This window comes from Esox lucius, chromosome 9, assembly GCF_011004845.1.
Source record: "Esox lucius isolate fEsoLuc1 chromosome 9, fEsoLuc1.pri, whole genome shotgun sequence".
Taxonomy (NCBI): Eukaryota; Metazoa; Chordata; class Actinopteri; order Esociformes; family Esocidae; genus Esox; species Esox lucius.
In genome coordinates this window covers 4,136,478-4,157,558 of record NC_047577.1, presented here as the reverse complement: position 1 = coordinate 4,157,558, position 21,081 = coordinate 4,136,478, and the positions used below count along the sequence as shown (strand labels likewise).

General features: G+C 50.1%; 1 protein-coding gene across 6 annotated transcripts; it reads left to right on the top strand.

The window, feature by feature from the left end:
- The first annotated feature begins 283 nt into the window (after positions 1 to 283).
- Positions 284 to 20,021, top strand: LOC105005714 (calmodulin-regulated spectrin-associated protein 3). Of its 6 annotated transcripts, XM_034294518.1 has the most exons (19): positions 284 to 806; positions 4,757 to 5,025; positions 5,143 to 5,283; positions 5,896 to 5,982; positions 7,158 to 7,190; positions 8,706 to 8,753; positions 10,652 to 10,790; positions 11,126 to 11,265; positions 11,709 to 11,802; positions 12,444 to 12,495; positions 12,987 to 13,048; positions 13,441 to 13,471; positions 13,596 to 16,155; positions 16,322 to 16,434; positions 16,626 to 16,930; positions 17,311 to 17,575; positions 18,024 to 18,139; positions 18,245 to 18,363; positions 18,775 to 20,021. In XM_034294518.1, exons 1-19 carry the CDS (start codon positions 674 to 676, stop codon positions 19,075 to 19,077), a joined length of 5,010 nt encoding a protein of 1,669 aa, XP_034150409.1. In that variant the 5' UTR covers positions 284 to 673; the 3' UTR covers positions 19,078 to 20,021. The 6 variants fall into 6 exon arrangements, with proteins under 6 accessions (XP_034150409.1, XP_034150410.1, XP_034150411.1 ...); XM_034294519.1 differs by lacking the exon at positions 7,158 to 7,190; XM_034294520.1 differs by lacking the exon at positions 8,706 to 8,753.
- Positions 20,022 to 21,081: the final 1,060 nt, after the last annotated feature.

Genomic DNA, 21,081 nt, shown 5'->3' with positions numbered 1-21,081 from the left:
AAATGCATTTATTCTTATGTGGTTTATAAATACAACCTGACACAATTTCTCCTGTAGCCTATGCAGCCAGACCAAGTTTGCGCACTCAAAATGTCAGCATCCAAAAGGGAATTACATAGGCCTACTCATTCCAGAAAAGTTGAATTAACCTACTTGCATTTTACAGGCTATAATGTCCAAAAAAAACGACAGCCCGCTTTACGTAGTCTAACGAGCGGTGGCGCTCTAATCTAAAGACACATACATACACAGCCTACATCTGATAGCGCGTGCAGCTGGACTAAAGCCTATCGAAAGGGGGAGATTTCCTGGTAACGGGTCTCAGCGGATTCATTTATCACTACGGACTCAGCCCAACGTCCTCACTTCCACTGATGCCAATGACCATCGTTACAGGCTGGCAGCACGTCGCCCAAAAAATTACTGGAAATTGATAACAGGCTACCTTATTGAGGCCGCATCCTGCGGTATTTTAAATTCGTCAGGGAAAAACCCTCAAATAGGATTATTTAAATCGATCGTCATATCTTTCCTTTCTTTCCGCGCTGCGGGTGCGGCAACACCCTTCTTTGTAGCAATATTGCTGGCTTGCACTCCTCCCCCGCCCCTTCTTCCCTTCTCCTCTCCCGGTATTCCTTCCTTCCCGGGAGAGGCTGGGTGGACCGTCGGGGCTATGGATGATGCGGGTGAGATGAGGAAGACGTCCACTGTGCCGGAGATAAAACCGTTGGATCAGTACGACTTCAACCGAGCGAAGGTGTGTGCGAGCGTCCGGTGGCTACTTGCGAAGTCTTACGGTTCGGCAGGTAAGATGTATTTATTTATCGTGGGCTATTTGCCGGTGGACATTCCTCGCGTTAACAGGTTTCCATGTAACATGCACACTGACAGGCCGGAGAGCTGCTGCTCTTCCAGGGTTGGGCGTCTTTTGCACGTAGTGATATTTGCTGTTAATGAAATTTAATGTTAAAAACAGATTTGGTCAAGGCGCAGAGGCATCTGATAATGTGCTAGGCTAGTTATATTTCTGGCCTCTCACGCACAAAGCATCTACTAAGTAAATACAGAGCCTCTATAGCCTCTAATAACCACTTCTTCCCATACCTTTTGCAGGCTCCTTGCGCCTGGGTGTATCTGATTAATTTGAAATCTTGTGGTCATTCTATCGAATCAAAAATAGGAAAGGATGTACACAAGGAGAAGGCCTTGCCGTGCGTGCTTTATACAGCTGTGTGGAGGAGGAGGATGGCGTCCGTGCTCTCTTGTCAATTATAGGCCCGTTCGTCTAACGGTCAATAATGATCCCGCTTGATAATCTCTTTCTCCGCCTGTTTGTGTCTCATGCCCACATTCTACGTCTAGTGATCAGATTAGGCAGGTTATCCCACCGCGTACCCATTAGCCCAAAAGAACACCTGCGTATTTGTGACAGTAAGTAATACGCACGCGGAGGTTACAGTACGGCGTTGGATCGTTCTCGTAGCAACAGTGGCATTGTGTGCGTGCACAATGATGACACCATGCTAAGTAAACACTGCATACCACCTTTAGCCTGTTTAAGCAATCTTACTGCGTCCACAAAGGGAGATGGTGGATAGGCATAAGGACACGCCTATAGGTTCTGCCTGCCCATCCGTGACTCCAGGGGAAGCAGTGGGTTAACAGAGGCGGTCAGTTCCACCTGTCAATTTACGTCAGGATAGTGTTTTGGCGATCGTAATGGGGAATTGTACATGTGAAAGTAATGCCACCACCGCAGACCAGAAATTGAGTTTGGCTCTGCTACGATAATCCTGTAAATATTGTATATCATGTGGCGTAATCAAGCAGGATATGATAAACCCTTGCATGCGCACCTGGGGTTTTCTTTGTCAGCCTTCCGGCAGGCTGGACACGCCCACATTAGGCTATATAATTTTAATGTAGTCTGCAGTGCTCAGCTGGATGCAGCGTCTTGGGACGTTCCCACGGAAATAGTTTCTGCTAAAATATGTATGTGTGATTATATAATATGTGTATATATAACGTATGACACCTTTATATTTGAAGGGAGTCGTAGAAAGCTGAGCTCTGTAACTGTGTCCTGAAACATTTTTAGATTCCGACCACGGGTCTGGCTTCTGGGCCGAGATAAGGCAGAGTTGGTTATTAATGAATGGAGGAATACGTAGTTTATTCCAGAGAGACGTCCTTCCTGGCTATAATGTGAGAGCTTCTTAACTCTATCGATTTACGCGTGTTTTGCCTGATGGTACAATTCTCACCATGTACGGGGGGTGGGGGGGTTGTAGAGCCCGGTGTACTGCTACTGGACCGGATCGTGTCTCTCGGGGTGTTTTCATTTGTGGATATCCACCCAGCATCAATTTCCCATCATAACTCATACACGATATAGCGAATTTTGAAAAATAATCAAACTGTTTTGGCCCCCGCACACGCCTTCTCATTTTCACTCGTTTCAGGGGCATTTTAGACGCTAATCAATTGACTATGTCAAGGTTAAGTGACTTTACGAGATCAATATAGGATCCTATGTCTGACAAGGGTAGAATCTCAATTACTTCATGTCCTCCCTCGATCGCTTCTCGAAACCAATTGGACTACCAGCCTTCTCAGTCAATGGTTTTGAACAGGAGACGAGGACGTGACGAGCAGGCTATGCCATTCAGATGTTGACATCGTATGCGTTCGTTTCAACGCTCCTTTTCATGCACTTCGGTAAACACCCTGTGTGTTTCTGCTACCGCTAGCGTTGTTAGCCTGTTTCCACTCGATTAGATTAGCACGGTGCTAACTGGGTTAGTCGGAGCCTGTTCAGCAGTCCAGAGCCGCAGTCATGCCTTTTTGAATGAGACGGGATGGCCCTCTTCTCTTCCACTGCTCCCATGGCAACCAGTGTTCCATTTATTCCCAATGTCCTGGTGATGAAGACACAAAGCTGAACCCACTAGAGTGTGTGTGTGTGTGTTTGTTTTTGTGACTTGTCAGGACATTTTGTCCCCATAACTATACTAAAACCTGAACAAGGTGACTTGTGGGGACATTTTTCATGTCCCCACATTTCAAAAGTCATTTTCTGGCTCAGGGTTAAGTTTTAGGGTCAAACTTACAATTAACTTTAGACTTAGAATTGGGGTTTCTTTAAGGTCCAGGTGTTGTTGGTTAAGTTTAGGGTTAAGGTTAGGCATTATATCTAGGTAAAGTTTAGCCATAAATGTTACTTTATTGAGGTTAGGTAGGGTTAGGTTAGGGTTAGGGTTAAGGTTAGGGTTAAGGTTAGGGCAAGGGAGCATGGAATTTTGTTTTTCTGGTCCCCACATTTCACAAAAACCAGTCTGTGTGTGTGTGTGTTTGTGTGTGTAAGACGATGACACTAAAGTCAGCAAAGGTAAGTGAAAAGTTACAATATTGACCATGAAGGGACGTCCCCTACAGGAAAAACTAGATTTTCTGAATTGAACCATTATGGGTTAGGGTTAGGCATTAGGGCTAGGTTATTGTGAGGTTACGTTTAGGGGTTAAGGTTAAATGTTTTTGTGTCCCCACAAATTTAGAAATACAGTCCCGTGTGTGTGAGAGAATGAGAGACTATTGTTGCATGCATACAGTGGCTATAAACAGAGTTGCACCATCACACCAGTCTTTCCCTTGCTTCTAGAATTACTAGACTCTTTCTCTCTTCTGGAGCCCACTCATAACAGACTGGAGGAGATGAGATGAGGGGAGAGGACAGGGGGGAGACGAGAGGGGGAGAGGAGTGAGGAGAAGTCCAGAGTTAGATAATTCCTCCAATTTATTTTCCAGTGGAGAGCCTGCCACAATCACTCAGATTATCCTGCCTGGTTCTTATGGAAATGTGGGTCACTGGTGGAAGCTGAGGGATGTGTGTCTGTTGCAGTAGAGTGTGTCTTTAGTGGAAAGCAACCCTCTCCTAGGGTGCTGCCTGCATGTTGCGTGCAAGATGCCCGAGTCCAACTTGTCTGGCTCCCTGAGGAGACGGGCTCACACAAACTCTGTCACTCTCACACACACGCACACCCTCTTTGTTGCCTAGTTGAACTGGAGTTCTTCATGCAGATGATGACATTATCTTCCTCCCCTGTGCGATGTGCGGTTTGGAGGAGGGAAAGGGCATTGCACATCACCTTCGTCCTTCCCTACATTTTCACTGTACTGACCGGTTTCAGAGCGCGTCTGGTTGGTTCGCGAAACAGGAAGCCAATTATAGATTTAGATCAGAGGAACAACTGACCGAACGCCTCGGCCCGATCGGTGAAAACCGCTTCACAGCACTGACCGCTGTCTGTGGCGATTCCGATGTCGTTCTAGACCTTCCGGGTCGCTGAAGTGAACCTGACTGAACTTGGAGGACGGCGGGACGCAATGCGCTCCGTTACCTGTTTGTTTATCAGTCACACAAACACCCTTGATGAGTGGGGCAGGATAGAGATTAGGCGGTAACTTTCTGCGTTAAGTTTATCGCCCCCTGTTCTTCCAAATAACTTTCTCTGCTAGATAGTCAGGCAGTATTTGCATTTCTGCCTTATGTCATGTAAAAACATCAGCCAATATCTGACCCTGCTAGAGGTCAGTATTCCAGTCAACTGAAGCATATAACAGAGTGATGAGTATGAAAATTTGCACCAGTGATAAAACGCAAGGCTGAATGAGAGTTCTAGTTCTTCAGAGCCTCTCTCCACCACCATAGAGTCTGTTCAGTTAGTTCTTCATTGGTTTCTCCTCTCCCCCACCACAGAGAATGTCCCAGTTGAGCTACGGGATCCTCTGTATAGAGACCAGTATAACCAGGAACATCTAAAGCCCTCCGTCTCCAAGCTACTACTGTCCCCAGAGCTGTACTGCAGGACCCACGCCCTGCTCCATGGGGCCTCCCAACCCGCTGCCCAGGGGCCCCCGGGGGACAACAGCGCTCTGCTACAGCTTCTTACCAAGAGAGGCCTTTTGCCCTGGGGTCAGGATGGAGCCGTCACAGAGAGCGACCTGGTTCACACGCCCATCAAGACGGTGCGTGTGTGTGTGTGTGTGTGTCTGTGTGCATGCGGGCGTGTCTGTGTGCATGCGGGCGTGTGTGTGTGCATGCATGCGGCTGACGGTCTGCTTCTCTCTTTGTGATTGGTCTAGACAGCTCACTTGGTCCTGATTGATGCGCTGATGTCACTAGCTGCCATGGAGACGGTGGGCAAGGTTAAGATGGCGGCAGAGGCGGACCATATGGGGGGCGGAGCTCCGTGGGAGAATGCCCTCCTCTTCTGGGTCAACCGGGTAACGCCAGAACACAACCAGGACATGTGCATATCATACTAGAACACACACAGAACATTAAAACACAGTCAGGCCAGTCTGGAACACAGTCAGGCCAGTCTGGAACACAGTCAGGCCAGTCTGGAACACAGTCAGGCCAGTCTGGAACACAGTCAGGCCAGCCTGGAACACAGTCAGGCCAGCCTGGAACACAGTCAGGCCAGCCTGGAACACAGTCAGGCCAGCCTGGAACACAGTCAGGCCAGCCTGGAACACAGTCAGGCCAGCCTGGAACACAGTCAGGCCAGCCTGGAACACAGTCAGGCCAGCCTGGAACACAGTCAGGCCAGCCTGGAACACAGTCAGGCCAGTCTGGAACACAGTCAGGTTATTCTGGAACACAGTCAGGCCAGTCTGGAACACAGTCAGGTTATTCTGGAACACAGGTCATTCTAGAGCGCAACCAGCTCTTTCTATTGAACTAGGTAATTTTAGGATTGAATACAGATAAGTAAGAATGGAACAGCCATTGTTTTATCTTCTCTCTCTGTCTCCCCCTTCTCTCCCCATTGTTTCTCTCTCTGTCTCCCCCTTCTCTCCCCCATTGTTTCTCTCCTCCCTCGGTCCTCAAAGTTGAATCAGAAGCTGAGAGAAAGCACAGAGGAACAGGACGCACCTGAAGCTCCTACCTGCACAGACCTGCAGCCTGTTCAGCCAGCCGTTAGTACACATTCTAGCTCAGACCTTCTCTCACACACACAAACCTTCACACACACTGGCCCTCATTTATCATTCTTGCGTAGAAACGGGCGTATATGTTGGCGTAAGATTTTGCTTACACACCTTTCACCGCCTGATTTATGAAGCTGTGCGTACCTTTAAAATCCAGGTGTACGCAATACCTGCCCTTGATAAATGCCGCGGCTGAAAACGATCGTCATTAGAATAACACGCCCCTATATATTCAAGTCTCCGCTTCCCCCACGCCCTCATTTTACGCCATGGACACACGGAAGACGGCAAAAAAGAGAAACTTCTCTGACGTGGAGATTGAGACGATCACCAGGGAGGTAGAAATTACGAGTGCTGTTAATAGTGTGGGGGTGTTCAATAGTGATGATGATGATGTGATGTGGAGTACCATTCATTCACATTAATAATTGCATGACAATTTGTAATATTCGTCTTATTATTTTATGATTTTTATTATTAATGAAGTTTATTGTTATTTAGAAGAAGAATGTCATTTTTATTATTTTGTCAGTCTGAATTATATTTTGGTCATTGAAAGCCTTTTATTACTGAACCCAGTCCGTGCGCAACTGCCGGGCCAAACCCTGAAACGTCATGTAAAGCGCACAGGCTCGCATCTGAAGGAATACATATAAATCAAATGCTTTGGTAAAGTCACACAAATTAAACCTTGAAGTCCATGTTGCACAGAAAAAGTTTTACAGTGGGTCATGATATATCATATCTTTTAGTTTGTCAGTGCGTTAGGATTTTTTTTTCTGCGCATTTCCGCACTAACTCTAAACGTGCGTACACCACCTCCTGAGCTGGCGTAGGATTTGAGAGTGCCGTACGCCAACGTCCATATTGATAAATCTCAAAGTCACCGTGGTTTTGGGTGTACGCCAGGTGTAGGCTGGAAATTTGGTGTACGCACTTTTGATAAATGAGGGCCACTGTCACACACACACACACACAGTCTTTCTAAATAGTAACTAAGACCTGCTGTCTCCCTAAACTCTTTAACGCTTCCCCTGGTCTCTCTTTCTTCCTCTCTTTTTCTCTCTTCTCTCTCCTCTCTCTCTCGCTCTCTCCTCTCTATCTCCTGCCCCTCCTCTCTCTTTCGTTCCACCTGCCTCCCATTCCTTCCTTTTGTCTGACAGTGTCCCAACCGCTGGTACTGGAAACTGGTCCCAGTAAGTGTCCCCCATTTATCTCAGTCTCATTGTCTTCTCTCTCTCTCTTTTGGCCCTATTCTCTCTCTTCTATCTCTTCTCTTCCTCTCTGTCCCATTTTTCACACTCTCTTTTTATTTGGACAGGGATGGGTAAAGTTCTGAAAATCTGTGAAAATAAAACAATGTCTTCATGCTCTTTGGAAATGCTATTTTCTTCTCTCTTTCTCCTCCTGTCATCCCTTCTTTCCTCTCCTTCGTTCTCTCCTCCTGTCATCCCTTCTTTCCTCTCCCTCGTTCTCTCCTCCTGTCATCCCTTCTTTCCTCTCCTTCGTTCTCTCCTCCTGTCATCCCTTCTTTCCTCTCCTTCGTTCTCTCCTCCTGTCATCCCTTCTTTCCTCTCCTTCGTTCTCTCCTCCTGTCATCCCTTCTTTCCTCTCCTTCGTTCTCTCCTCCTGTCATCACTTCTTTCCTCTCCTTCGGTCTCTCCTCCTGTCATCCCTTCTTTCCTCTCCTTCGTTCTCTCCTCCTGTCATCCCTTCTTTCCTCTCCTTCGGTCTCTCCTCCTGTCATCCCTTCTTTCCTCTCCTTCGGTCTCTCCTCCTGTCATCCCTTCTTTCCTCTCCTTCGGTCTCTCCTCCTGTCATCCCTTCTTTCCTCTCCTTCGGTCTCTCCTCCTGTCATCCCTTCTTTCCTCTCCTTCGGTCTCTCCTCCTGTCATCCCTTCTTTCCTCTCCTTCGGTCTCTCCTCCTGTCATCCCTTCTTTCCTCTCCTTCGGTCTCTCCTGTCATCCCTTCTTTCCTCTCCTTCGTTCTCTCCTGTCATCCCTTCTTTCCTCTCCTTCGTTCTCTCCTCCTGTCATCCCTTCTTTCCTCTCCTTCGTTCTCTCCTCCTGTCATCCCTTCTTTCCTCTCCTTCGGTCTCTCCTCCTGTCATCCCTTCTTTCCTCTCCTTCGGTCTCTCCTCCCATCTCTCATCTATAAATGGTGTTGAGTTTGTGACATAGCTGACTGTACATTACACTGACCTTATGAACTTTGACCTTTTAAACCCAGAGGTTATAGTCCCAGGCTCAGGGTGTGTTTAAGGTAATCTGGGACCATATTCATGATGCGTATGTGACCAGGAGGGCTGATCTAAGATCAGTAGGGCTTTTTCTTTTTTCGACCATAAGGAAAGAGATGTCCTAGGTTAGCACTCTGGGACAAATGAATACTCATCCTGGATGAGCGTTGAACCACTTATACAATTCATCATCTACCCTAAGATGACGGAGGGGGTGACGGGACGAGACGCTCTGATCTGGGGTCAGTATTGCATTTCTCTCTCTAATGGTTAAGGTTAGGACTGGAGAGGTTAAGCTGATCTTAGATCTGTACCTGGGGTTAAGTTCACCCTGGAGGGGGGGTAACGAGAAGATCCAGGCTCTTGTGGACCTCACCGTGAACCTCTTCTGCCCCCTCCCATCCCCTGGCCGGTTCCCATGGCGACACCTGGGCGCTTACGCTTGTCCTTCTCTCTGCCATCCTCATCCAGCATGCCATCGCTTTTTGTTTGAAGGAGTCTGGGAATAAACCTCCAGTGGTAATGTATACGCCACTCCTCCTCCTCCTCTTCCTCCTCCTCCTTCCCGTGTCCCCTGTCTGTCTCAGCTGACTGACGGACTAACTGACGGACAGACTAACGGACCAATCGCGGCCCCTCCAACACCGTGGCTGGATGGACAGGCTGCATATGTTTCTCATGTGTTTATTTCTAGTTCACCACTGTTTCCTGTCGTTGCACATTCTTGTTCTAGTTACACGCTTAATTTAACACACCAGGGCTGATAACGTCTCGGGCTTTTCTGAAAGCCTCCAGAACCCCTTCGCGGGCCTTCTCGCCTGTTTGGGTCTTGGAATTCTACAATGAAATGCTGAACCGCGCCCACTCTGTGCGTCTGTGGGCTGAACTTCAGACGCCACTGACCTGGTTGGGACGTAATATGTGTTCTTGACATGAAGACCTGGTCTTTTCTAAATTACACTGATTGGCCAAGGAGGCTTTATTGCCCTCACCTCGTTCCAGCTTATGTCCTGTGGTTAAACGGGTTACTCCTCACAAGGAAAGCATCCAATCAAGAGCCCATCATGGTGTGCCGTAACGGACCAAACTGTTACAACTGGCACCGATCTGGTCTGTCCGGTCTGAACAAGACTCAACATTAAAACCCTGTAAAATTTGGCTCAATTCTATAGGCTGCTTTTTGATTAGTGCATAAGACAAAATGGTACTGACTAATAAAGATTTGTGGGGGCGTGGTCTGGCACAAATGCGCATTCTGGCACGTCACAATTTGGCGTAGAATCTATGCAGCGTAACATTTGGCTGCACGTGCTTCCAAGACTCAAGAACGTTTACGTCAAAACATACGGTCATACTGGGTACGTCTGTTGATCTGTTCGGATCAAGTGAGTCTTGCTAATGTACGTGATGCCTCGAACACTGTTGGCAAGATTTTGACGAAACTTGAACAACGCATGCTATCACAGACATCCGGCATTTACAAAATGTAATTTGTTGGAGCGGGAGACAGTGCGTGGTTCGTCACGGACGGCATATTCATTGTTGCTTTGCTCGACGTTGCAGCCGACGAAAGACTAACTGATCTACAAATCACCTGGCATCACAAATAACCTCTAACCATTATTTGTAAATTAGTCAGTCTATCGCAGTGAAGCCATAATACCTCCTGGCTTCGTTGCTCTTCGTTACCATAAACTGAGCCTCTACCATACCGCTCTCACATCAAGCTGCAAACATGGTTCTCCCGGCCTGGCCAGGCGTAGCCATCCCTGTTTCTGGAGAACCGCAGGGTTTTATCCCAGCAGGGCCACCCCACCCAACTAGCTGTTCTAATGTATCGATTCAGTGATTGACAACCTCTTAGAGACCTGGTACTTTAACGAATCTGATCTTTATGGTCGGTGTGATAAAACGGCCTTTGGCTCTCCCGGACCAGGGCCCCTACACCTGTGGTTCTCAGGACCAGGTTTTCACTTGTTTCTCTTTTTGTCCACCTGTCACCCAGGTGCCTTGTGGTGTTACTGCCTGTTGTTCCACTGCATGTCCACCAGGGGGCGGTATATTCTCAGCTGAAGCTGCTCCATTCACACTTCACGTTTATCCTTTGTCTTGTTGGAAGTCTGTCCTGTCAATCTGTACGGTTTTATGCTTTGTTTTGTCCTGTTTTCTTTCTCTGCAGTTTTAGTGGATTGTTGGCTGGCTTTGGAGTCTGTGAAATGTCTTGATTGTTCCGTTGATCTTTCTGTAAACAGCATTCAAAGTCATTTGTACAGTAGGAGGGATTCTGGGATTTATAACTAATTTTACAATGTGACGGTAATATCTTCTTTCTTTCTCTCATCCTATGGCCTCTACTCTCCTCCTCCTTTTTCTCCTCACACTTCCTCTCTTGTCTCCCTCCCTCTCTCCCACCTTAGATCCGCTATAGAAAGGATAAGGTTCAGTCCAAGCAGACTCCAACCTTTCCTCTGGTGTCAGGAGTGAAGGATCTGTCTAATGGTTGTGCAATAGCTGCCGTTCTTCACTACTACTGCCCTGAGCTGCTGCCGCTGGAGGGTACACACACACACACACACACACACACACACACACACAGGTAAAACAGACACACACACACACACAGGTAAAACAGACACACACACACACACAGGTAAAACACACACACAGGTAAAACACACACACCTCCCCAAATCCCAGCCCCCATCGCCACCGGATGCCTTCTGCCTGGCCGTCATTTGAAATCAGAATTGCTCTTAAAACGTTGCAAATGAAATCAAATTGGGGATTTCCATCTGAGGAGACCGAAACCTCCAAAATAAAACATAAATGATGCCCCCACCCCCCCTACACACACACACACACACACACTCTGACCGTGTGCTTTTCTCCAGATGTCTGTCTGAAGGACACCATGTCGGTGGCAGACAGCCTCTATAACCTGCAGATGATTAAAGACTTCTGTGAGACCAGCCTGCAGAGCTGCTGCCCCCTAGCCCTGGAGGACCTGCTCTACGCCCCGCCCACACTGCACGTACGTACTGACACAACACTCTACCATGCGCTATGCACCGCCCACACTTCACGTACGCACTGACACAACACTCTACCATGCGCTACGCACCGCCCACACTTCACGTACGCACTGACACAACACTCTACCACACGCTACGCCCCGCCCACACTGCACGTACGCACTGACACAACACTCTACCACGCGCTACGCCCCGCCCACACTGCACGTACGCACTGACACAACACTCTACCACGCGCTACGCCCCGCCCACACTGCACGTACGCACTGACACAACACTCTACCACGCGCTACGCCCCGCCCACACTGCACGTACGCACTGACACAACACTCTACCACGCGCTACGCCCCACCCATACTCCACGTACACACTGATACAACACTTTACCATGCTCTACGCAGCACAGCTGTGGTATTCCAAACCCCTGTCCTGTGTTCTTCAGGTGAACATCATGACCTTCGTATCTGACCTGTTGGGATGGTTTGAGGTGCAGAAACCCGACTTTGTCAAGCCTTTGCAGCCAATTGACCTGACAGGTAGACCAGTGGGGTAGGCCTGTGGGGGAGGCCTGGGTGGAGACGTGTGGGGGAGGCCTGTGGGGGAGGCCTGTGGGGGAGGCCTGTGGGGGAGGCCTGTGGGGGAGGCCTGTGGGGGAGGCCTGGGTGGAGACGTGTGGGGGAGGCCTGGGTGGAGACGTGTGGGGTAGGCCTGTGGGGGAGACGTGTGGGGGAGGCCTGTGGGGGAGACGTGTGGGGGAGGCCTGTGGGGGAGACGTGTGGGGGAGGCCTGTGGGGGAGACGTGTGGGGGAGGCCTGTGGGGGAGACGTGTGGGGGAGGCCTGTGGGGGAGACGTGTGGGGTAGGCCTGTGGGGGAGACGTGTGGGGGAGGCTTGTGGGGGAGACGTGTGGGGGAGGCCTGTGGGGGAGACGTGTGGGGGAGGCCTGTGGGGGAGACGTGTGGGGGAGGCCTGTGGGGGAGACGTGTGGGGTAGGCCTGTGGGGGAGACGTGTGGGGTAGGCCTGTGGGGGAGACGTGTGGGGTAGGCTTGGGTGGAGGCCTGGGGGAAATGTGTGTCTGTGTGTGAACTACAAAAGAACGTGTTGATTTCATTGCCTAACATTAATGTGTACGCGTGTGTGTGTGTGTGTGTGTGTGTGTGTGTGTTTGCGCGCACAGATGCCTCAGGTTTATTGGACTGCACCAGTCCTGTCAGTGGAAACAGCAACAGGTAAAGACACACACTTGTTTTAATATGGACTAAAAAACAAGAAACCACACAGACTGACAGAGACATACAGTGACATACTCTGATGCACACAGATGTTCGGTTTCATTAGGGTAATATATAGTTGCTCATCCCGTGATACTATACATTTATGAATGAAGAAACATTGAAGTGCAAAGAACTGGGAAACTACATCAGTTGAAGCACTAATCCATTTAATTCAAGGCATTTCCACCGAAATGTATCACTGAGGTTTTAAGAATATATATATTTTTTTAATGTTTTTTATTTAATTTGAACAGAATATTGGCATGATTCAAAGTCAGGCAATAGGGTGCCTTCAGGTATGACCAGAATACGAGTGTCTGATAATTTAAAAGGCAACATTTATTTACATTTCCAGAAGGACACAACATGATGTACTTATCAGGGAAAACACAGTCCATGCTGGTCTTAGTTGGAGACGTTTTTCATGACACCCTGTTTTCTTCCAGCGGATCGCCTTCTTTTATCTTCAAACAGCCGTTTGTCCCAATATCCTCACCTATGTCACCTGGTAAGTGAAAGATGAGAATTCTGGGAAATGTAGTTCAATCATGTGTCTGTGTCTTCATGGGTCAATCCCATATCACCACCTTCCACTTGGCCCTCCTCTGTTTGCATAAACGTTGGGGATGTGAGACTTATCTCGGGTGTAGTGGACTCCTTGATGTTTAATTTGAAGACTTTACTCAACTGAATAAAATGTTAAATTTGTTCAAGAGGATCCAAACGACTGCAGGCACACTGTATCATGGGCAAATTTGCGTAGATTATGACTGACTGATCTACAAGTAATGGAGTGTCATTATTTGTAGGTCAGTTTGTGTCTGATCCTCTTGAACACGTCCTGCTGTGTGTGTGTTAGTTATCTCTTCCTGACTACATTTCTCTTTACGACGCGTTCAGAGGGAAACATGTGGACCAAGAAACAAATCAGGTGAGCAAGAGGGCTCCCAGTTACAGCTGTTAGGTACCGTATTTACCATACCCCGGAACCTCAAGATGGCTGATGTTTTTCTCTCTCCCCCTCCCTCCCTCCCTCCCTCCCCCATTCCCTCCAGTCGTCCTCTCTCGGCTGTGACCTTCAGTATTCCATTCGGTCTGGACAGTGACGTGGATGTCGTCATGGGCAACCCTGTGCGTTCCGCCAGCTCTGACAGCCTGACCGCCGGCGTCCCGGCCACGATGACCTCATCGGGCATGAAGTCATCGGGGATGACACGGGTTCCCTACAGCCCCCCCGAGGACCTGAGTCACCTTGTCAGCTCCTCTGCCCCGAAGCACTCCTCCTGGGGCCCACATGCGCACTCACACACACCTCCCCTTGGCGAGCTGCCGACCATCGAGGAGGCCCTGCAGGTCAGCCATGCTCCTGGAGGAGGGAAAGGAGGAGCAGAAAGAGGAGGAGGAGGAGGGAAAGGAGAGCGGGGAGGGGAGAAAAAAGCAGTAAAGAGGCCAGAGCCCCGCCTGCGTCCGGAAGGTGCTCCCGCTGGTTTCTTCCTTCATTCTCCTGAAGACAACCTCACCCAGCTGAGCAGCTCCGCCCCCTGTCATACCGGAATGCTTTACCGGCCAATAAGAGTGGACGGGGGTGAGGGGAAGAGACCGAGAGGGGGAGACGGGGAGAAGGGAGAGATGGATGATAGGGGGAGACGTTCCTCGAAGGGCTCAAGAGACGACGACTCGGTCCTCCGCGACGGGAGCATGGATTCCTCTGAAGCCTCCGACGACGCCCCTAGAAATGCCCCTGGCAACGTCCGCCCCGCCCATGGTCGTCAAGGAAACGGAAGCGTCAACAACACTGGTGGTGGCAGCCCGCGAATGACGAGTTTTGCGGAGCGCCGGGACAGACGCAGGCAATCCGGCATGCCGGGGGAGGAGTCCGTCACCAACCCCGCGACCCCTGCCCTCAGCGGCCCCAACCCAGGGACCCCCACCCTCCACGCCTCCTCCAACCCAGGGACCCCCACCCTCCACGCCTCCTCCAACCCGGGGACCCCTGGCCGCCAGGCCAGCCCAGGTGGGAGGCACCCTGAGCCGGGTACAGAGGCCTGGGAGCTGGGCGTTCGCCTGGAAGAGAAACGCAGAGCCATCGAGGCCCAGAAGAGACGCATAGAGGCCATATTCACCAGGCACAGGCAGAGGCTGGGCAAGACAGCCTTCCTGCAGCTGAAGAGAGAGCAGGGAGAAGGGGGAGGGGAGGGAGAAGAGGACCCCATACCTCTGGAGGAGCGCCTCACACGCATGGAGGAGCAGCTGAAAGAGGAGGAGGAGAAGGAGGAGAGGGAGAAAGGGAAGGAGAAAGCGGAAGAAGGGAGCTCCCGCCTCCTGCCACGGTTGGAGAAGCAGGTGACTTTCTCCGTGGATACGAGGAAAGGGGCGGGGAACGTGGAGGTTCCTGAGCAGGGTGGAGGGGCTGTCCTGGGGGAGTGCAACGAGGTGGTGCTGAAGCTGACGGAGGCTCTGAGGTCACTACAGGACGACATGCAGAAACTGACACGGCAACAACAACAGCTGATGGGTCAGAGGACCACACCCAAAACCACACCTAAAACCACACCCAGAACACCACCCAAGACGCCCAACAAATGTCTCACCCCGACCAAGAGTCCAACTCGGACCCCGACTAAAAGTCCCACCCCGACTCCGACCAAGAGCCTCAGTAAGGCCTGGATGATCCCCGCGGGTGTCAAACCCTCCTCCCCCGCTAACAACGGCTCCCGCAAAGGCCACGCCCACTTATCCTCCACTCCTCCCAAAACGCCTATGTCCTCCTCCTGCCCTGCCCCTCGCACCAAGATCCACTCCTCCTCGTCCTCTGCCCCCCGTAGCCCCAAACACCACCCGCGGACCTCCCACCCCCACCCCCGCCCCTCAGAGCTCAAGTTCCCCCCTTCGACCCGTGTTCTCACCCCCGCCCAGCACGTGGACTCCCTGCCCCACCTAAGACGGGTGTCCCCCAGCCAGTGTCAGGTGCAGACCGCCTCCTCCTTCCGTATCGGCAGCCCCCGGACCCCCAAGGACCCCCCGCCCGCCCCAGTGCCGCGGCCGGAGGAGAGTGCCTCGGACACGGGTTCTGGCGAGACACCCACCCAGTTCAGCCTGGAGCTGGAGGAGCTGGAGGGAGGAGGGGGAGGCCTGCCCGTGTTTCCCCAGAACAAGAGAGGTCCTCCTGGGGGAGGCGGCAGCAGCTCCGGTGCCCCCTCAGAGTGCTCCTTTGAGAGCGAGACGCTATCACTGTCAGCCGCGTACTGCGGAGGAGGAATGGAGGCTGGGGGAAGTGGAGCAGGAGGAAGAACAGGAGGAGAAGCAGGAGGAAAGCGCTGCAGTCTGATGGAGGTGTCGTTGTCATCCCTGGGAGGACCAGAGGGGGGCAGCGACGAGCCAACTGACACAGAAGGACAGGAGTTCTTCTCTGACTCCATGAGCGACCACACAGAACCAACTTCGGGAGAACCAATGGAACCTTCCGATTCTTTGGAACCCATAGTAGAACCCAGAGTAACTGCTGTGGAACCCAGAGTAAAAATGACACAGAACACAGAACTCTTGGAGCACACGATGGAACCCGTGGAGCAGACCGACCTGGAGGGAAAAGGGGGGTTGGGTTTCTTCTTCAAGGTGAGAACAGGAATCTGACAGACAGACACGTAGGTGTAGAAACGGGTTTAATTAAGTTATGTGTTTAATGTGGTTGTAATTACATTACAGTAATCACTCATAACACCTGTGCGGGTGCATGTGCGTGCGTGCGTGCGTGCATGTGCGTGCGTGCGTGTGTGTGTAGGAGGATGTGCGTTGTGAAGATGAGATGGCTCAGCGGAGAGCTGCTCTGTTGGAACGACAGCAGAAAAGAACAGAGGAACTGAAGAAAAGATATGAAAATGACAGAGAGAGCCGGTAACAGACAGACAGACACACAGACATAGACAGACAGACAGACAGACACACACAGACAGACACACAGATGGATAGACAGACAGAAAAAGACAGACACAGACAAACACAGACAAAGACGCAGCCAGACAGACACAGACAGAGAAAGACAGACAGACACAGACAGGTGTATTATCTACCTTTTCTCCTTTCAGACCACGATCTGCTGAGGAGCTGAGAGGCTGTCTCCCCCACACTCCTCCCACCTCCTGTACCCCTGCCCCTGCCGCTGGCGTCCCCTCCCTCACTCCCCCAAGCACGCCTGGTCGTCGGGGTGATTTCACCCGGAGGGAATACGCCCATCGGCAGCAGATACGCATCATGGCCGATCTGGAGAAGGTGCTACAACAGAAGCACAACAATCAGGGACGGGGCTCCATAAAGAAGCCTCGCCCGCGACCTCAGAGTGTGACCCGTGAGGAGTCACAGCTGTCCCGCAGCCCGGCCAAGGGCCCTATGGGTAATGTGTGTGTTAGCAGTGGTGGGACGTGTGTGTGTGTGTGTGTGTGTGTGTTAGCAGTGGTGGGACGTGTGTGTGTGTGTTAGCAGTGGTGGGACGTGTGTGTGTGTGTGTGTGTGTTAGCAGTGGTGGGACGAGACATGCATTCTAGTTCTGCTCCACTGCTACGTTCAAATGTCTCTCTCTAATTCCCCTCTCCCCCTGTCTCCCTCTCCCCCTGTCTCCCTCTCTCTCCCTCTGTCTCCCTCTCCCCCCCTCCCTCTGTCTCCCTCTCCCCCTCTCCCCCTGTCTCCCTGTCTCCCTCTTTCTCCCTGTCTCCTTCTCTCCCTGTCCCCTTCCTATGCTGACTCCTCCCCCTCTCTGTCTGGTTCTGTCTCCAGGTTCTAAGTTAACTAAGGTGTACTCTCATTCCTCTCTTAACTTGGCTGCTACGACTGATGATTCAGGAAACATGGCCCCGGACCAGACGGCCCCGGACCAGACGGCCCCGGACCAGACGGCCCCGGACCAGACGGCCCCGGACCAGGCGGCCCCCGACCAGGCGGCCCCCGACCAGGCGGCCCCCGACCAGGCGGCCCCGGACCAGGTAGCCCCTGACAACAATGTTCCTGACAAAAGCATCACTCGCCCAAGCAACAAACCAAGGTAACCATTTTCTCTGATCCTGACTTTCCTATATTTTTCCTTTCCCATCTCTTCATTGCTCTCTGTCTTTCTGTTAGACTCAGATTCTTGTCTGTACTTGGTTTGTCTCCAGGGTATATACTGGGTTGTAACCACAGTACCTCAAATAATTAAGTGCTGTGGTGACAGATCCTAACTGAATCTGTCTCATCTGATTGTATGTCTGACTATTGCCAAGTTTGAAACACAGCTGGGTTTCAAATGCTACTTGAAATGGTACAATCAGACTTTTGTTGTGCCACGTTTTAAAAATGAATTGAAATAGCATGTCGCTGTCTAAATACTTATGAGGGAACTGTAGACAAGAGAATGGGTGAGTATATAGAGAGATAGATGTACATAGGCTAGATAGATATTTCAACTATATGATAAAATAATATTCTCTTGTCCCACGCCCCCTCCAAACTAGCCAACCCGATTCGCCCTGCCGTCTGATGTCACCAAGCCGGCTGGTCAATCAGAATGGGGATAAGGACTGGGAGAATGAATCCAATGGCTCCTCCCCATCCATCCCAGAATACACCGGTACGACACCATGTACAGGAAATGGAATGATGGCAGATCTGTCTTGAATTACAGTTTGTGCCCTAACTCAAAGTGTGTGTGTCTCTTGGTGTCTGTCTGTCTCAGGGCCGAAACTGTTCAAAGAGCCGAGCTTCAAGTCTAATAAGTACATCATCCACAATGCGTTGTCTCGCTGCTGTCTGGCAGGGAAAGTCAACGAGACACAGAAGAACAAGATAATGGAGGTTCCCAGTCATCACTATTCTTCATTTTACTGGGTTCATTTCAAAGATCTGGGTCTCACTTTGACTCCACATTTAAAACTACTAACAGAGTCCCCAATTAAAAACCAAATGTTATCTTATTGTTTACTAAGTGTATGGATTGATGAAATCTTAATTCACCATTTGTATCACTTCAAAGTGCTACTAGTGATTAAGAGTAATAAGAACTGCAGCCTTCCAGCAGGACAACATCCCCAAACACGCGTAAAAACCACCCGTGGATGGTTCTAGGAGTCCTGACAAACCTGACGAACAAGCTTTTTACGCTTACTCACACCTAGTATTCTCTTCAATTTCTCCTCTCCTCCTCTATTCCTCTCCTCCTCTCTTCCTCTCCGCCTCTCCTTCTCCTCCTCTCCCTTCCCTCACCAGGAGATGGAAAAGAGTCCAGCCAACCACTTCCTGATTCTGTTCCGGGATTCCAACTGTCAGTTCCGAGCCGTCTACACCATGAGCCCCGAGGCCGACGAGCTGGTCCGGCTGGCGGGGGTGGGCCCGCGGGTCATAAGCCCCGCCCTCGTGGAGTCCATCTACAAGTACAGCTCTGACAGGAAACAGTTCAGCTGCATCCCGTCCAAGACCCTGTCGATGAGCGTGGACGCGTTCACCTTACCGGGTCACCTGTGGCACGGCAAGAGACCCAGCACGCCCAAGAAGTCCGGCACCCCGAAATGAAGAACCGGAAACATGGGGAAACCGATGAACACACACCTATCACCTGTCGTCCTGCATGGGACACAATGTCCTTTTCTCCCTCAAATCTCCTGGGACTTACTGACTAGTCAGGTTTCCTCTTTGCATGGACCTTTTACAGTCCAACTGTCTGCCCTGATAGATGAATTTGTCATGTGCAGGGGGGCGGGGCAGGGGGGCGGGGCAGGGCAGGGCAGGGGGGCGGTGCATGACACAGGAAACACACTTTTTACTCAAAACATTTTCTCTGGTCATGCGGTTCTTCTGTGAGACTGAGGTACATATTTATGTTTCTTTGTCTACAAGCCTTTAGCCTTAATGTGCTGATCTCATTGGTTCTAGCTGAAAGGTTAGAGGTGATGCTTATCGCCATTGTTTCTGTTGACTGAAGTCTTCTCTTTAAACAGCAGGATATGTGTTTCATAAAACAGACAGGATTCTTCTATTACCTTCTGCCCAGCAGATGCAGGACAATTATTTTCAAAGGCAGACTTTTATTACCCTGCGAACGGATCATTCAAACATAGAACAGGAGATATTTGACTTCTCTGAAGACTTGGAAAAAGACATGGCTATACTTTACAGTTAAGTCCCAAGAGTAGAGGATAAAAATGTCACCAGACGTTTTTGTCTGTAAAGGAAATAGCACAAAATCAAAGACTGTATATAGTTGAGTTGTATGAGCGATTGTTGGCGGACTAAATCGTTTTCTCTGACCGTTTTGTATAAAGACACCACAGTATGGAAAAGGACTGGGGTTGTCAGCCATTCGAAATGAGACCCTAAATGTTAATTGGCTAAAAGGTCAGACGTCAGGGGTGTGTGTTATCATTGGACAGAAGCTCACGAGAAGTACAAACAGGCTCTCGGATGTTCAACTTTGTCATTTCCTGCACCTCCTGTAGAAATAAAAGCTCCAAACTATGGTGGGGTTCTGCACCTTGTAGCGACGTTCTTGGCACCAGTTCCAGTCCAAGTGGTGGACGAGTTCGCATCCCCCAATGTTACATTTATCTTTACAATCAAGCTGGCAGGTTGAAGTGGCTTTGCAAAGCCAGGTTCTTATTGGTTGACATGCAGTAAACAAATGGAAGGTTTGAACTAGTTAGGGGTTAATTCCCTTCTCAGTAGGTTTAATAAATAGATGTGTTTTAAAAACAGCCTCTTTATCTGAACCCCACGTCAAAACACCTGAACCTGACTGTCTGTTTATTCATCCTCTCTCTCTCTCTCTCTCTCTCTTGCTCTCTCTCTCTCTCTCAATACACATTTATCCAGTGTAACTGGCTCATCTAATCTATACTGTACATAAATGCACAAAATGCAAAGAAAAACCACTCAAATCACAGAAAGGAATGCCCCCAAAAAAGTAGCAGTTTTCAGGGTGGGGACGCAGAAACCACACACACACACACACACACACACAGGTGTTGTATCGGATTCCTGTTGTGTAATTGTTTTATCCAAGTGACTGAAAAAAGGGTGTTTTTTTAACTCACATTTTAAACAGGTAGGGTTAGGGTTAGGCATGACTGCATAACATATAATCAGTGCGGCCCCATAATTCAATATCAGCGCAACAGCCTGGAATTGATTGGGGTTTACTGCCTTGCCCCGAGACAGAACGGACGATCATTTGTCTTGCTGACTCTGGGATTTGATCTAGCAACCTGCCGGTTACTAGATCACCCAAACCCACGCACAGCGATGCCAGCGATTCCTGTACTGTAATTAACAGGAGAATAACAGGGTCAGGTGACACGTTGCTTCTCTCGGCTCCTCCCTGAGCTCGTCCATCTGTTGGGGATTTATCACTGATTGCTCTCCCAGCTTGTTGCCTTTTGCCTCCCTTTGGTTGTTTTGACCTGTAATGTTAGAATGTGACCCCATAAGTCAGGTCTTCTTTTTTTTCTTTTATATATATTTTTTTTCTTTTGCAAATCATTCGTCTTGGCCGCCGTCCATTACGCTGTAACGCGGAGTGCA